The sequence below is a fragment of the Notothenia coriiceps genome, unplaced genomic scaffold, assembly GCF_000735185.1.
Source record: "Notothenia coriiceps isolate Sejong01 unplaced genomic scaffold, NC01 NC01_scaffold00037246, whole genome shotgun sequence".
NCBI lineage: Eukaryota > Metazoa > Chordata > Actinopteri > Perciformes > Nototheniidae > Notothenia > Notothenia coriiceps.
The window spans coordinates 8,683,053-8,700,171 of NW_011369947.1; the positions used below are offsets into that span (position 1 = coordinate 8,683,053).

Consider the following 17,119-nt stretch of genomic DNA (forward strand, 5'->3'; position numbering starts at 1 on the left):
TCGATGGCTTTCGGCGACTTTCGACTGCCTGGATTTGCCATTCATTCGTCACATCCCCACCCGTACCTTATTTTTCAGTTTCATTTTTTTATTGATAATATACCGTTTTTTATCTTACATTGTACTCCTGTCTGGTATACCTCCATGTTGCTACTGTGCTTTAAATGTATTGTTTTATGTGTACACTCAAGGTGCTTGAGGTTGGCGATCAATAGAAACATTTTATTTTGGAGGACGTGCGTTTCTCTAAGAACCAGGCCTGGTTGCCGAACGATATGACCCTTGCTACTCTCTACAACTAAACGCGTCACATACATCGAATTCGCCTCCTAAGCTTTATTGCGCAACTAGTCCTACAACTATACCCATCAAATCTTGAGGGTGGCGGGGATTACATAGAAGCCATCCTTTTTTTGCGGCGGTGTTTTTAGCCGGCACGCACCTAGCGGGGTGGGCATATCCAACGGGCGGGCTGCATAAATGTGACACACACCAGGCGTTTTCGACCAGCGTGGGTATGCAATGGAACAGCACCAGCCAAACATGACTAATCTTATTGAGAAGCGCATCGACCAAGATTTGCATCCAACAGCCCGGCAAAAGACGGAGCAGTTCAACAGTTATCCCCTCTGTTTTTCAGAAGCATGAGCATGAGAGCCAGAGAGACAAATAATAACACAGAATCTTTTGGCATACTGACTTGTTTCAACGGCTACGCTGACGCCCTTATAGCAATAGTCAGACTTAAGAACAGAGATGCTGTGGGTCATTGTGCAATCATTACCTGGGAGGAGTCATATTTCAAGGAAAATGATACTGAATTCATGCCAAAACAATCACCAAAGCCAAATGAGTCCACACCCCATGACAGAGGGACAGTTTCATTGGAAGAACATTGAGAAAGAATTATGGTGCAAGAAGTGAAAAAAGCAGGAATGTACAACACACACACACACACACACACACACACACACACAGTGTGTGCTACAGTAGCTGGAGCATTTGAAAACCTTTGATCACATACAGTACCAGTCAAAAGTTTGGACACACCTTTTCATTCGAAGGTTGTTATTTATTTAGATTATTTTTTACATTGGAGATTAATACCGAAGACATCAAAAAACATAATATGGAATGATGTGGTAAACATTAAGGTGTTAAACAAACCAGTATATGGTTTAATGTACAATGTTGATTATTCTTTCAGAACTAGCAAAATACATGGGTAAAGGTTCTACTTGAGCCCAATTTGAATACCATAAAGAAAGTATTAAAGCCAGCTCAAGCTAAATGTCAAGTTGTACATATTTCAAAACACGAAGTGTAATAACTGCAGTTTGCCTCCCTGTCAGAATGACAAAGCCCTCAGTGAAGCACAAGCCCATGTTTTTCACTAATTTGTTATTGTTCCTCAGTTACAAGGTTGTTGTTTTAATAAATCAGATACTGATGGTGCAAGGCTGTACTGTACCTCTTTATATAGGCTTTTTGTCCCTGATGCTGATCAGGGGGTACTTGGCTGAGATTTTTTTCAAAGGGGGTACATTATTGAAAAAAGTTTGAGAACCACTGTAGTAGAGGAACCCAGCTTGTATTGATTGTGATTGAAACACTTTCTTATTTATTATTTTGTAATATTTTCAAGACATTCTTTTGAGTTTTACAGCTTATTGAACCTTTTTGTTTGACTTCAGCCATTATAGATAATATGGCCTTCTGAGTGTGTGTGGTACTGTTTGTGGTTTGTTTTTAACTGTGTAATAAAGTTAATTATTCAAAATGTTAGAGTTCCTTATTTTTGAACTGAAACTTGCAATACTGTTCAAAATTTAATAAAAAACAGACCTGGAATTATGCATTTGGGACTTTTTTTTGCTTTTTCTTGTTGTACCGAACTGTGACCCCCAAACCGAGGTACATACCGAACCGTGAATTTTGGTCTGTTGGCTGGAAAAAAGGCATCTGAATGCATCAACTTGCAACAGGCATTTTTATTGCTATTTTAAAAATAATGATTTTTGAAAGTAAATCTCAAAATAACATTGATTTAAGGTAAAGATGATGCAGTGTTTCCCCTGAATTGTAAGTTCATGCACAAACTAGTATGCAGTGAAACTTCTCAATTAAAGTACTAGTTAATCTCAATTGTACAAAACTAGAGTAGTTTCTTTCCCTGCTTTTAATGAGTACTTAACTTTCAACGTACAGAACATTTCTACCCGTTAAAACGCCTGATTGAATGTTCGTTATGTCACAGCATCGAGCTCATTGGTGTGCAGAGAGGAAGAGGAGCGTAGTCTGCTGCCTCTGGAGAGGGGTATGATGATTTTCCATGTCAATGGTCTCCTCTCAGCTCCAGGAAAGAGGAAATAATATGAGGACTGTTGCACGGAGGCTCCGAATTTAGAAAAAGTGTCGGAATGGAAAAGCGACGCCCTGTGACTTTCACACTGCACAGAAAGGAGAAAACTGGAGATGAAGTGGGAATTAGGAAACATGGATTGGGGTTTGAGATAAGCCACAGGTAGAACTGGCCATTTATCTGCAGCTCGATAAACAAATAAGGCATTTTCCAGCAATGCATGAGCACAGTAAGCTTCAGTGTGTTTTCGTACATGCAGAGCGTATCTTTAGGTGTATAAAGTGGGGCCTTTATTACCTCAGCTCGAGTATTTTAGTGTGCCGATGCTGTACAGTAATCCATAGGAAGCCTGGATACAGCGGGATACTTGTGCAGTGCAGCAGTTATTACCTTGTGGTATGCAGAGCCCCCTGGCATGCAAACTTTTGACAAGCACTTGTGATTTTACTGCTGAGAGTGGGAGTAGAGTCGACTCAGAGAGGTGAAGGAGGTTCAGTAAAAATATTCAAAGCCAATACAATTTCAGACCTGCCCACGTATTGCTCCAGTTTTCAAGATGTTTTTATTAACAGAGAGCAAGAGCAACTCTCTGATATCAGCCTTTCCTTTGTTGTTGTTTTTGCATGATAATCTGCATGCTTTAGAAATCCTGCTTTCTACTATTTTGTTTTGTCTGCTCTCCGAAACATTATTGATTTGCACTCGGTAATTACTGAAACTGAAGCTGTCTGTTTAAAAAAAAAATGTACTCACTAAGTTTTACGGATTAATTGATGCCAAATGTCAAAATCTTTGCTTGGATTGCAGAACACATTATTCTAGGAGGACTCTGAGTTAGTAGTGTGTTGTATAGGTTTTTGTGCATGTAAATGGGCTAAAATCACTTCAGTAACACAGTGGCATCCCAATGTTACACTTGCACTTCTATTGGCTAGCGCTCTAACACATTGTACGTGATAGGCTAAGGGGCGGGACATCTCTAAGCAGTTGACCAATCACAACAGAGCAGGCTAGCTAACCAATCAGAGTAGACTGGGCTCTGGTTTCAGACAGAGGGTGAAAAGACAGGCAGTATGAGAAAAATAAAGAGCTTTTTGAACATTAAAGCATGGAGACATGTCACAGTAGAGACACTACAGACTAATATGAACCTGAAAATGAGCATTGTATGTTATCTTTAAATAGAGATGGAATAAATAACTCCCTTCTGTCTTCCTGCAGGCATGGAGCAGAGGTGAGAGTCGACCCATGGATGTCCAGTTTCCTGCAGTGCAGCAGCAGCATGATGATAACAAACCAGCCACAGACTCCATCTTTATATCTATTGCCATGGTGAGAGAGAGCTACTGGACTCTGTTGCTATGGTGACCCTGTAACAATCTGTTGCCCCCGGTGACCGCATGAATAAAAGACCCAGGTAACTTACTCCAATCCGCCGCCGCCATGCTGTAGAGAGGCTCCCCCTGTGAAGTCTTACCAGTTGCTATGGTTATCCTGTAGCCATTAACAGTCGCCATGGGAGATTATAAAGTGTAGTAGCCCACGTCACATGCCTATTCATTTGATTGTACACTGTATATGCCACCTAGACTGACCGTTTTATGTGTGTGTGTAAGCGGTGACTGCGTTGTGTTTGTGTTGTTCATGGATGAGACCAGAGCCAGCATACAGTCGAGGCGATCTCCATTTATTCACTGACAATTTACAACAAATCAGCATTAAATTAATTATCCCTCACACTGACTCCTCTCACGTGGGACATTTACAAAAAGGGAAGAGGAAACGTGAGGGACACAATATGAAGGGGAAGTCCTCACAAAAATAGTCTCCTAAATACAGTAAATACATTCTGGAGGTTCCGCCCACTGATTCGAGACCTAGGTATTGAACAATTAATTAATAAAGAACACAGAATTATTTAATACAAAACACAGAATTTGTTTGATTATACTAAATTATTTATAAAGAAATATTTAACACTAAACACCACTGCATATTTATTACAACTGTTACATGTATATATTTGAAAACATCAATATATATTCAACAGTCGCCATGGGAACTTCCAGGATGTTCCGCATCTTCGTGGTCCTGGGCTCGGTTTTCATGATCCTCCTCATCATCATTTACTGGGACGATGTGGGGGCCTCTCACCTGTACCTGCACCACCGTGTCCCCGCATGGCCCCAGGATCCCCCCGCCCCCTCCCCCCCGCCAGCAGCCTCACACCTCGCGGACGCCATCTTTCCTGTCCGACATCGACGCCTTCGTCAACCAGTTCCTGGAGCCGGGTACCGGAGAACCCACTGATCCCGCCCCCGCCGACTCTGGTAACCAATCAGAGAAGGCCGAGGAGCGGTACATTCCACGGAGGGAGTGGAAGATCCACCTGAGTCCGGTGGCAGCCGAGCTCCGAGAGAGACAGGTGGATATCTGAATTTATCATTATATATCCCAAAGATATTGAAGTGACTGTTATTTTGTATATATTGCTTTTTTGTGTGCATATGTTTAAATGTGTCTGTTGGTTGTGTATATATACTGTAGGATATACGTATTTTATACATATTTGTATATATTTTTGTATTCGGGATTGTGGGAAATGGTATTTTGATCTGTCTGTACACACAAACGGAAAGATTGACAATAAAGTTGACTTTGATTTATAATAATAATAATAATAATAATAATGCATATCATTTTTAATAGCGCTTTTCCTGGTGCTCAAATACGCTTTACATACAATCAGAAACAGAAACCGTTCAAAGAAAACAAAAAAAACATAAACAGTACTCCTAATCCAAGTGCAAGTAAAGTGTGGTTGTTGTTGTTGTTGTTGATTAGAGATTGAAAGCTAAAGTGGAAAAAGTGAGTTTTGAGAGATTTTTTTGAATGATTCGAGAGTCTTGGCCTTTCAGGTGTGACTGGATTCATGGATCATTAAACGGGGTAGCTGTACCTCGGAGGTTTGGTGCACTCACTGTCTGCAAATAAGGGGGTCAGCAGTTCGATCCCTCCCCCTCCCACCAGCTTCAGTCAACATGTCAAAGTGTCCTCTGCAGGGTGTCCGCGGGGCCTTAAAAAGTATTAAAAGTTGATCAATCTATTTAGCGAAAATGAAGGCTATTAAAAAGTATTAAACGGTATTTTCCAAGGTATTACATTTTGTAGCTTGTTTTCAATAAGTATATAAATTGCCTGGTTATTGAGAACTTTGTGTGTTAGCAGAAGGATGTTGAAGTGTATTCGTTGACGGACAGGGAGCCAGTGCAGGTTTTGAAGGACGGGGGTGATGTGGTCTCTGGAGCGGGTGTGGGTGAGGAGGAGGCGGGCAGCGCAGTTCTGGATATATTGTAATTTAGAATTTTGGATGAAGAAACCATACAGGATGCTGCTGCAGTAGTCCAGTCTTGAAGTGATGAATGCGTGGATGAGGGTTTCAGCAGCCGGGAAGGAGAGTGAGGGGCGGAGGCGGGCAATGTTTTAAAAAAAAAACTAATACAGTTAACTAAAATAAGGAAACTGAATAATTATAAAATTACTATATGCAAAATACATGTTGTCAAGTAAAAATGTAATATTAAATTGATTAAATAAATACAAAACAATGAATAGCTCCAACAGTACCGTAGTAGTAGATGTTTAATTATTAAAGTTGGCTGGGTTTATTGGATGCATTTGAATTGTTCACACTGCAGGGAAGGTTTAAAATCAGATTCATATTCCAGTGATGTACAATAATTAAGAGATAATATTTCAGTATTCATAAATAGTATTTAAGTATGCAGGTAAGTCAGCCTGCAGCTCGCTCACTGGCATACTTAAATATCAACAGAGCCATCATTAATTCCAGCTCCAGTCCAAATTATGGCCATGAAAAAAAGCTGCTGCAGGAGGAATGAATACTCACCACTAATAATAAAACCTTTCTGTGCCTCACCACCACCAGGAGCAGCGGCGGAGATTACTTCAGGAGATGTGCGCTAACGACAGCGTTGTGTTTCCTGGCAAAAACCGCTCCTTTGACGACATTCCCAACAAGGAGCTGGATCACCTCATCGTGGACGACCGGCACGGCATCATCTACTGCTACGTTCCCAAGGTGCGCAAATGCCTGTGTGCTTTGCTAACATTTAATTTATACAACACACAAAAAGTATATTTGAAACTACAACTACACTTTGCACACATAATTGATATTTCTTAGGTTTGTACTGTATTTAGTAGGTAGTAGGCTATTATGGTGTTTTCTCATTTATTTGTATTTTGTTCTCTATCGATACTCTATCTTTCTATTGTTAATATTTGTATATTTACTGTTTATTTTTTTATTTGCAAATATCAGTGTTTCCTTGTTTATTCCGTTTTTATTCATTTCTATTTTATATGAGAATATATGTAAGCCTAAAGCTGAGGGAATGTATATTCATTTATTTGTTTGCGTTATGCACAAGTCTATTGATGGGACTTTCTTTTGATTTAAATAATTTAGTTTACCTTTTTTTATAATAAATATAGGGAATCTTTAACTGGAATTTCTTAAATCTTTACACGACCTAAAACACTTTCCGGACACGGTTGCCAGTTAGGGTTAGGGTTACCGAAAAGCTGATATAATACCACCTATTTCTTCCCACTTTCCGCCCACTCCCCTGTCCCTCTACTAACTGAGTATTTACATCAGATGTTCCCCGTTCCTCTCTCAGGTGGCGTGCAGTAACTGGAAGCGCATCATGATCGTCCTGAGTGAGAGTCTGCTGCGGGACGGCGTTCCTCAGAGAGACCCGCTCTCCGTCCCGAAAGACCTGGTGCACAACAGCAGCATGCACTTCACCTTCAACAAGTTCTGGAAACGCTACGGCAAGTTCGCTAAGCACCTCATGAAGGTCTGTACAAATAATACACCTGATATCATGTTGTCGCACCTGCCAGCTTTCATTCATTCTGGGTGATCAGTTTTATTTTTAGAGTAGCGTTTTTTATTTTTACGTAATTTCAAAAGAGTTGTAAAAGTATAAAAATAAATTTTAAAAAGTTCAAATATATTAATTGTTAGGGAATCATTTGCCCTTCTGTTTATTGCTGGTCAACATTTCTGTTAAAGTTTAAATCTTCCGGACAAAATTAGAAAAGTGCCGGTCAAATTTGTTCTTTGTTATTTATTGAGCTTTAAAACGAATGAATAACGACTCTATATAATAATATAAGAATAATACACGGAGGACGGAGCCTCTCTTTTCCTCCCCCTCTCCTCACAGCCCGTCAGTATCCGTGGTCTCATGCAGCTCGCTGATCCAGTAATGAGTGACCCGACAGTAAAAATAAACATATTTACAACTAGTTTAGGTAGTTTGAGAGGTAATTGAAATAGCTAAGGGTGATGATCTAACTTGAAGTGTGTGTTTTGTTCCGCTCATCGCTCCATCACAGCGGGCGGAGCTGCAGGTTATCATGCAGAGCTGCGTGTATCAAATCTAGCTGGAAGCTCCTGCTGGGTGCACTGTCCTGCGAGATACCGCGACCTGGCTCGAAACACTGGGGCTATTGCGTCATCGTTATCAGGAAATGATCGTTACAGGGCGTAGACACGGAGCCGTTTGCCCCCCCAGAGCGTTTCGTCCGCAGACCTACCCACCTTGGGACCCGTTATCGTTATCTGCGTTTCCCTGTCGGCCTCGTGTGGCCGAACCGTCTATCTGATAGAGAACTGTAGCAGATACGACCGTTATCGTCCTCGTGTGGCCGGGGCATAAGTTACATTACATGACATGTTGTACTTCATCTTCCCTTCAAATTGTGGGGTGACATGCCATTTTTGCAACTTTTATTTGTCGTTTTGTCTAAGGCACAAAGTGACAATAAACTTTCAATGAACGACAAAATGCTGTATAATTTATGGAATTTCGGTTTCTATCTGTAAGTTTGTAACAATGACATCTTAACAAGACGTGCGAATCATCGATTGAGTTCAAGAACAACCAGCACGACTTAAATGTAGTTCCAGTCTTCATAAAGACTATCAGCTCACCTTAGGGATTAGTATTGGATTAGTCAAGTCGGGATTTAATTCCATATAATTTAATAGGGTCTTTGTATACCTGTACCTATTTTGTGATGGAAAACGGGTGGTTCGTTTATGGACACCTTGGTCCACCCACCCTTGACACTCCGTATTTCAACTTGGAGAATCCCGAACCAGACAGACCTGACAGAAGGTTTTTCCAGATATTTATCTTCTATACAACTACCTCCTCGTGTCCTTGGGGAACCTCCTACCAGTGTCTTCCAACAAGGTCTTTCTATTAGACACGAAAGAAATCATCCCCGATCAAATATGCAAGAAAGTGTGAAAGACTACTAGCAAACACAGAGGAAAAGGGTGTAAATGACGATATCTGCAACAACATCAATTCAACCGTGCCCAATAACAAATCCGCTATTTGTTGGTCTTCTAACGAGGTGGTAAAGGACAAGTGTAAAAAGACCGCACTTGACCTCGTCAAACGTAAAGGACAACAGGACTGTTCTTCTATAATGGGAGGGGGTAAAAGGTGTTCCTGAAAGTACTTCCCTAATAAGACTGAAACATCACAACTCTGTTATAATAATTTATAATTTCCTCCAAACACGTAAAAGGAGTGCACTTAACAAATCAAGTGACTCCAATCTTACCTATCACTTTGTTCTCGTCGCGTTATGTAAAGGGTAGTACGGGGTGTAGGAAATAAAGAGAATGTTATCCTTGTCTACTGTGGCCTGTCCTTTGACTTACGAAACTAAAAAGGGTATCTCACCTCTCCTCCTTGTGACTAATGTTTCTGAACATTTCATACACTATACTTCAATGTTTTTGCTATAAGTGTTTTTATCTGAAACTCAAAACCTCGCACACTAACGTAAAATACGACTTCTTGACTGTTAGTCCCGACCATTACATCCCTGCTCCAAACCGGAAATTCGTCAAAGTTTCTGTCTTTCGCACAACTTGCGCAGGCCAGCGAGGGCCCGTTTTTTGTATGGGTGGAAAAATTTTTGACATTAGAATTATTTTGACTTAAGGGGAAAGTGTCTTCGTCGAATGTATCCAAAATAAGTCGGTATTTATTTTAGGAAAGATAGGGAATGTGTCCAATAGTTAAAGTGCCACAAACGTGAAAAAATTTCTTTATTCGGTTCTCGCTTGAAAAGACTTGTAATGGCTGGTCATTGTTTTTTTTTGTGTTCTTTCCTTGTTTTCTTTAGACTGTTAGGGTTTGTGGACCACCTCAACCCCTCACCACAACTTTATCTATTAGACACCACAAGTGGAATCTGCATGTACCTTTTGTTAGTTACTACTGTCTACAAACCGCTGTTTCCGCGTCGGTAAATACGAATATTAAGGTTCAAATGGGCTTTTGTGATACTTGAACTCTGTCAACTCCTCATTTTTTATGGGTGTGTCATGGATGTTTGTTCACTTCGTTTTCCGTCATCTGTTGTGACTCAGTTCACACACACTTGTACATGTACCAGTCTTACATAGTTTATGTCGCATGTTTCGGTGTGTTTTTTCATTAGGACGACGCACAATGTGCTGTGTTTTCGTTGTGTTCCTCTTTGTTCGTGTGACATCTCTCTCTCATAGTGTGTATGTTGGATCGCCAATCGAAATAGCAACCCCGAGACGACGACAAAAAAGGATAGAATAAAAACCTCGTGTTTGTCTCGGACTGTAAGGTATGATGGAACACCGAAGCATGTCTAGAGTGGACATTAGGCACAAGTTTCATTGTTTCAGGAAATGTTTTTTTTTTTGTTTTTATTTTATTGAAGAAAAAAAGAAACCGGACCACATCTTGAAAAACCGTTGGTTTCCGTCGATAGAAATTAGGAAGGCGTGGACAAGCACTATATTTTCGTACGTCCTGGCTAGGTAGCGGCCCTAGTGATAAATTAACTGAACTGAGATCTATGACCGAAGTAGATTGTTTCGTGTTGGGCTGAGGGACCTAACTAAAATACCGTCGTTGTGACTTTTTTGTGACGAACGAACACAGCGGTACATCTACACGAGGGAACAGGGGAACGATGTCGTTATGACCGCGGGTCACCTACTTTTACGACCGGGTGTTATGTATGTCAAAATTTTTCAAGTATAAACCTCCTTCTGCACCCCCCCTCTTGTTTCGACGTGCAGAGGTCCCAATCGGGCTACATTCAGTCATTGACCGTCAAAACGGCAATTTTGTGTTTCCAGGTATCTTACGATTATCAGTACCCCGTTTGTGTTGTTCGTTAATTTTGTTTTTTTATAAGGGAAACCTTTTACAAAAGGAATTTATGTGTCTCCGAGTGCGACACAAGTACGTCGGGATCCTACTAAAATTTTCGTTACAATCTTTGAGGTCAAACACACCCGGGAGTTTCATTCTTGTCGACTCTGTGTAATTGGCACCTCCCGACGGACACCGAATATTCTATTGCGGTACCGACTTTGACGCCATTCTTATGTATTTTGGTTCGGACGATTCCTCAACACACTTTACAAAGATAACTATCAATAGCTTACGGGAAGAGGCGAAGTTGGTAATATGAACATTGGTCCAGACTTCTTCGTCATCCACAACGAATTCCATGTGTATACTCGTAGGAGGGATTCCCAGACCAGTCTCGCTCTCACGAAACCGTCGCAAGTTTTGGTGTGTCACGCGGGACGCAACGGAGAAAATATTTTTCCGTATCGATTGTTAATTTGCTTACTAACAACAACAACCCGATGCTGAGTGACGTAGGCGGCGGAATCGGAGATTAAACAGAGACTCGAGATCGTTTGAGATTACATTGGGGAAATAACATAACAATCGCTCAACAAACGATCGAGAAAATGATTCAGATTATGCTGTCCGTATCATCATATATCGGGGGGAACGAAGTCATTTTGGTCAATTAACAAAGTTCTGTTCGTAGACACCTAACTAACTTTAATATTGTTTACGATTGCCAAGTGAAAACTACGATTACGATTGCGGATCTACATAGTCCGAATCTTGTTACACCAACTCAATTCGTTTATTCTGTCATCGATTCATCCGACGTAAGCATGCTTATTCACGTATTTATTTTGTTCGACTTTTATCAATTAGATCTATAATTATATTATCCAACAGATAAGTTTATCGATTTACTCGGGAAAGGGTTTAGACTGTTGAATATACTTAATCAGTCGGTTCGTTCGGCGATTGCACCGATTTGTCCCAATTGTTTTAGCCCCGATACTCACTCCATCGCGTCAGTCGTTTCAATCGAGTAACTCGATTCCTCGGATTGTGCAGTCCGTGGTGGTGGTGCTTCGGGCGGAGTAATTCAATGTATGCTCAATTTCGTTGATCCACACTTGGTCTCGGGGATTTTCTCTTCGTTCAACACGTCACGGAATCGACAAGACGTCAAGTTCCAAGGAAATAGTTGTTGTCTATGACGTATTTTCGCGACACAGAGCTAGGGCAGGATAGTACGACACAAACTCAACAATCCGTATAAGAGAGGTCCAAAAGTACACTATCAGGTAACCAAAAAATAGTAAAAATTTTTGTGTGTAATTAGGGAAAGTTCGGGTAGTGTTTCGTACGTGGTTTCACATTACTTTACTGTCTACTGTTGATCACGTTGATTGTGAATGGTTGACATTAGATCTATTGTGGAACAAAATTGATCTGACGTTTGTAAAGGGGACAGCGGACGTAGACCCAAATCACGACGGCGTGGCTGTATGTCAAACCGAGACCCACTGTGTGTGGCAACGATCGCCATATATTAGTGTTTAATGTCCACGACCGTACTTGTAGTTGGCAACAACTCAATATCCAGGATGTGACTTACATGTTGTACATTTTTGTGTGTAGGACAAAAGTGTTAGGTATAGACACAGATGATTAACACACCGAAGGACAATAGGGAAATACTTAAATTTTTTCTTTCTTTGTTGGGGTTACCTGATCAATTGGAGAAGAGGGTGTAGTAATTACACGAAGGAATCTCGTCGACTCACAAACAATAGTACACATGATCCCACGTGTTAAGTAGTTTTAACGTTAAACCTGCATCAGGTATATAGTTGTAACGTCCTTCTTGATTTGAAAACAATTTTCCGGTTATACACAATTGTATCATGTAAAACGCGACTTCATAACCCACTTCGACGTCCCTATTAGCGCCGCGGATCGTTTTACAATGATGTCTTCAACCCTGGGTTACAGTAACCATACATAAGATTGTAAAGACTCGATAGTATGAGTGTGAAGCAGTACCTGTATGAATTTACTGAGACTATAACTGTTGTATCGCCGTAGATTGTTGACATTAAAACTTACCGATGCATGGAAGTAATTGTTAGTAGTGGGCGAGGTGGTTATAGCAGACCTTTGGTCCGTAGGCCGTTTTTTTACCATGTATACACGCGAGTTTTATTACGTTATAGAGAAAAAGAAGATTCGAAAGCGTCCTGCGATACACATGTAAGTCACTTCCAGAATATGTTGTCTGACCTCCTGTGTTTCGGCGTCTTGGTTCCCCTGTCCACACAGACCATCAACCTCATGCTGTCTCCTATTTGTCGTGGGTAATTTTTTTCGGCACAGACACACACACAGTGAGGTAACTCTACCTCACCAAAAAGCATAGGATTTCCTCAGACTTTCAGCCCCAAAGCATGTCAAACTCAGAAACACCCCAAGTCCCCGTCCACATTGGTCACGGAGTTTCCACGCCGGCACTTCAAGCGAACAGCCCTACCGACCCCTTGGAGGTGTTGCAACAAGGTGGAAGTCAGACCGCGTCGTCTACGGCAGCCGCAGAGCAGGAGGCGGGCAGGGTCTACCGCGGGCTTGGCTTCAGTAGGTGACCTAGACCGTGCGCCAACCGTCTCCGCCAATGTGGACGGAGGGTCACGAGCAACTTCCCGCTAGAGGAAGGAGGCAGACGCCCAGGTACCTCCATGACGCGTCGGCTTCAAACCCCTTCCTGCGGGCGACCTAGGGTCGGTTTGCGGAGGCAGGCGCCTCCCGGCCCTCCGCAGCCTGACCAACCCGCATCGCCTGCGTCGTACTGACACCGCTTCGTCGGACCATCTTAAACGCAACCCGTCTTTTACCACAAAGCGCCATACGACCCCGCCGCTAACTCTGCGTGTTTCCCCAAGTGCTTGGCTTCTGACTTGACCACATTGGAAGATTCGAAGTGGGAAGTTTTTGCGTATTGCTTAACGATAAGTTTACGTACTTTATATGATAAGAAGTATATAAGTCATAAGTGTCTAAAAGGTGGTTCCGGCACTACGTTGTTTGTAGTGTAACTTAGAGCTTTTCCTCTTCTCTACTTACTAGCGGTCTGAACTCGATTATCGATTCAAGGTAGACGTCCCCTAAATTAGTACTTTCCACCGGGACAATCCCGAAAAACCTCGAAGAGAAATGACATCCACGCAACCACGTAAATGTCTATCCAGAAGTTTCAGGATTGTAGGTTTCAAGAGAGGTTTTTATAATTTATATATTTGTCTGTGAAAGAGATTTTTATGTTGACTGGTGCGTTCCTTATATTTTCGTTCAGACAACACTAGTTTGATAGGCTACAAAGCAAAGTAAAAGTAATAATAAAAGAGGAACTGAGAATTACTCACAAAGTTAATACAGAATAGGAACTGAACAAAAATTGGGACTTAAACTTAAAACAACACATTACACAGATTCACAGTTACTATAAGAATATACCGTTTTTATTTTTGTACCAACCTCCAACTTATCTTTTTGTTAAGTAAATGTCTCTGGTTTTGCAAACCACTCCTTGGAAATCATTGTACTGAAAAGAGAACGCCCTATCTTAGTGTGCGTCTTGTGTCACCAAGTCTAACCCAAAGTAAACAATGAACCTGGAACGTCAAGGTTGTTTCGTGAAAGAGGGAATCTCTGTGTAACTATAGACCGACCGTGTAATTCATGATGAATCACCACTTCGGCTGTTTGGGTCGGAGACGAATAGTATTAACCTCGTCTNAAGCCGTGCAGTGAGTGGCTCTGTCCATTGTGATGCCGTGACGTGATTGGCTCCGTCCATTGTGAACTCGCGTCGTTATTGGTTTAAGTCCAATCTCACAATGGACAGCGAGTATCATGATTGGGTGATAGATTGGAGTTTGACAGACGGTCCTGCGCCAACTAGCGCCACACGCCTCCCTATGGAATATGGAACAGAACATGTTCAATATATTACAACATATCACTCTTATACCAATTAAATAGTTATCTTAAAAGGCAATAATCGGGAGCCAATTGATTTAAATAAAGCTTGTCGATTCACAAAATGAAATTTCACTAATTCCATATTGTGGTGACTCTAGTTAACCATAATTCACTTTTGGGTTACAGTTCCTACACGGACCTTGTTTAGTGTAACACCGGGTATTTAGGTTTCCAAGCTAGAGCTAGCAAGGCACTCTAACTTGACTCTCATCACTGAGCACATGTTTGATATCTCTATGGCTTGATGGAAAATAAAGAGTGGAATTCCATCTTAAATACTCCGCCTCCGACTCCTTCTTACCGGCACTACAATATACAATTTTAATAAAATAATAACAAAAGTTAGTACTTATTCATGCTTTTAAAAATGTAGTTAAGCATTTCTGGCTTAATGATAGCAGTCCTCTGTACAGTATTTAAGAGAAAGAAGTAAAAACAAACATCAAGTATGCAATAATTAGTTTATTATTATTATTTTTAATAATACTACATGATAAAGTATGGAAATTCAACGTCACCTGACCACATGAAGTATTTTCTAGCCATCACCGTGAGATCGTGTCCACTGGAGAAACAGCTCTGAATACCATTGAGATGAGATATGATTCAGCAGAGCGGAACATTTTGCGGGCCAGAATGAGTAACACTCCTGCAGTTTGTGCTCTGTATCAGGATCCTTCAGTTTATTGATTTAACATCAACTGACAAACACTGTGAGGCTGTCCTGCCATCGGCCGGCAGGTGTGTTTATCATGTTGGTGAAATTGTGGAGTCTGGGCCTCGCACTTGTAAATATAATTAGTGCATCACATCCTGCTGGGAGTACATGGGTCTGGATGGAGGATATCTGAAACAGCCTTGTGCAAAGGTCAAGCAGTCAAATTGAAAACTTTGTGGCTAAAAGTTGATATTCAAATCCATGTTAAATCATGTAGTGTTTTTTAAAATTGCTTACTTACTTACCACTTACATTTACGGAAAATGATGAAAGGTTGTTCTTCTGTGTGAGCCAATAGACAGTGTTTCAAATGGAAAATATTGCTTCTGTATCACGTGTACCCAGGACAGCGAGAGACACATCTCACCCTAACAGCAACATGGAACAACTCTAGGTCTATTTGAGGATGTGAAGTTTAACTCCAACAATCCTAAATCCTTCAATGTACAAGGAATGCCAACTTAAGACCGGGTGTGAAGTGCTCTCGATGATCAATGATATACCCTTTAAGTTTCTCTTCCCAAAACTAAAACTCTCAAGAGGTTGCATTTTGGATATAGAACATCCATACTTCCAACGAAAAACATAACGCACTACAATAACCCAAATAATCGTGAGTCAGGGTTAAATGGTACAAAAGGCAAGAAATCAAATGTAGGGAGGAGGTCATGTTGGAAGGGTCGGCCCAAAATTACCCAGAAAACAGCTGTTTCAGTCCTGTGTGAAACCAGAACATTGACTTATTTGTTTCGTATCTTCGTAAACTTAACGAACTAATAAGTAAGTAAGTAAGTAAAAGTTTATTTCTAAAGCACCCCTCCCAGCACGAATGCACAGAGTGCTGTACAAAATATAGCAGTCAAAACAATTAGGCCAATATGGCACTAAGGTATAATAATAACAAAGCATAACATGACAGGAAAATAGAATAAAAACTTAAAAACAATATACAAACATGAAACCAAGTGCAAGAGGACCAGTGATCGACAGTAAGTCTTTCTCTTTGCGTTGGTCCAACAACGACAATTTGTCGACAATGTATGTGACAGTGTGGAATTGATCCGATAACTAATTGTATAAAAAACTATTTGTATAAAAAACAATATTATAGCAACTTCAAAAAGAACAAAAATCTTATACTTATGTAAAAAAAAAAAAAAAGAAAAAAAAAAAAAAAAAAAAAATTGATAACCGTCAAACTCTTTTGTGGTCAGTTCCCCCCCATAACTCTGGTATATATGTCAGATACTTAACTCTGTTAGGGGAGTACGTTTTCAGACGAAACATTTCATACAGTTTGGTAGTACACAAAGCTTGTATGGGACCTGATGGGGAACACACGAAACGTTCTAAGTAAATAGATTAAAAAAAACAACGAAAGGATGGTTTAAGGATCGGCGTCCTCCCTGGAACGTTCACCGTCTTCGACAAATCTGTTGTGTTGATGGGACCGTCCCAAATTCATTTCTATCACCACACCCAATCTTAATCTTATACGAAACTTCTATACCGAAAACGTTCTAGACCGTTCACGGGTCCTGGGCTGATGTTCTGGTCCCCCCTGGCCCGGCAAACCCGCCGGGCGGGATCTGAGACCTTGCGTGAATGGTTGCACAGGGACTTCTAGCCGAGGGGAGGGAGGTTGGACAAGTTCCCTGTTGGATTTCTGCCGTGAATAAATTCGGTCCGGCGAAAATCGTCAGAATCCGGGCAAGTAGTGCAGTGCACCAGGAGCAGTGACAGCTAGTGACGACCAGGGAG

The 17,119-nt window shown here is 41.1% G+C and overlaps 1 protein-coding gene and 1 pseudogene across 1 annotated transcript in view; both read left to right on the forward strand.

The window, feature by feature from the left end:
• The window catches only part of LOC104966368 (caspase recruitment domain-containing protein 11-like), a 10,868-nt gene extending 7,138 nt beyond the window's left edge, over nucleotides 1-3,730 (forward strand). The window contains exon 10 of the mRNA XM_010795555.1: nucleotides 3,584-3,730. Within this exon, the coding sequence (XP_010793857.1) occupies nucleotides 3,584-3,730 (147 nt within the window). The remainder of the gene's footprint in view (nucleotides 1-3,583) is intronic.
• Nucleotides 3,587-17,119, forward strand: part of LOC104965713 (carbohydrate sulfotransferase 12-like) — a 21,226-nt pseudogene continuing 7,693 nt past the window's right edge.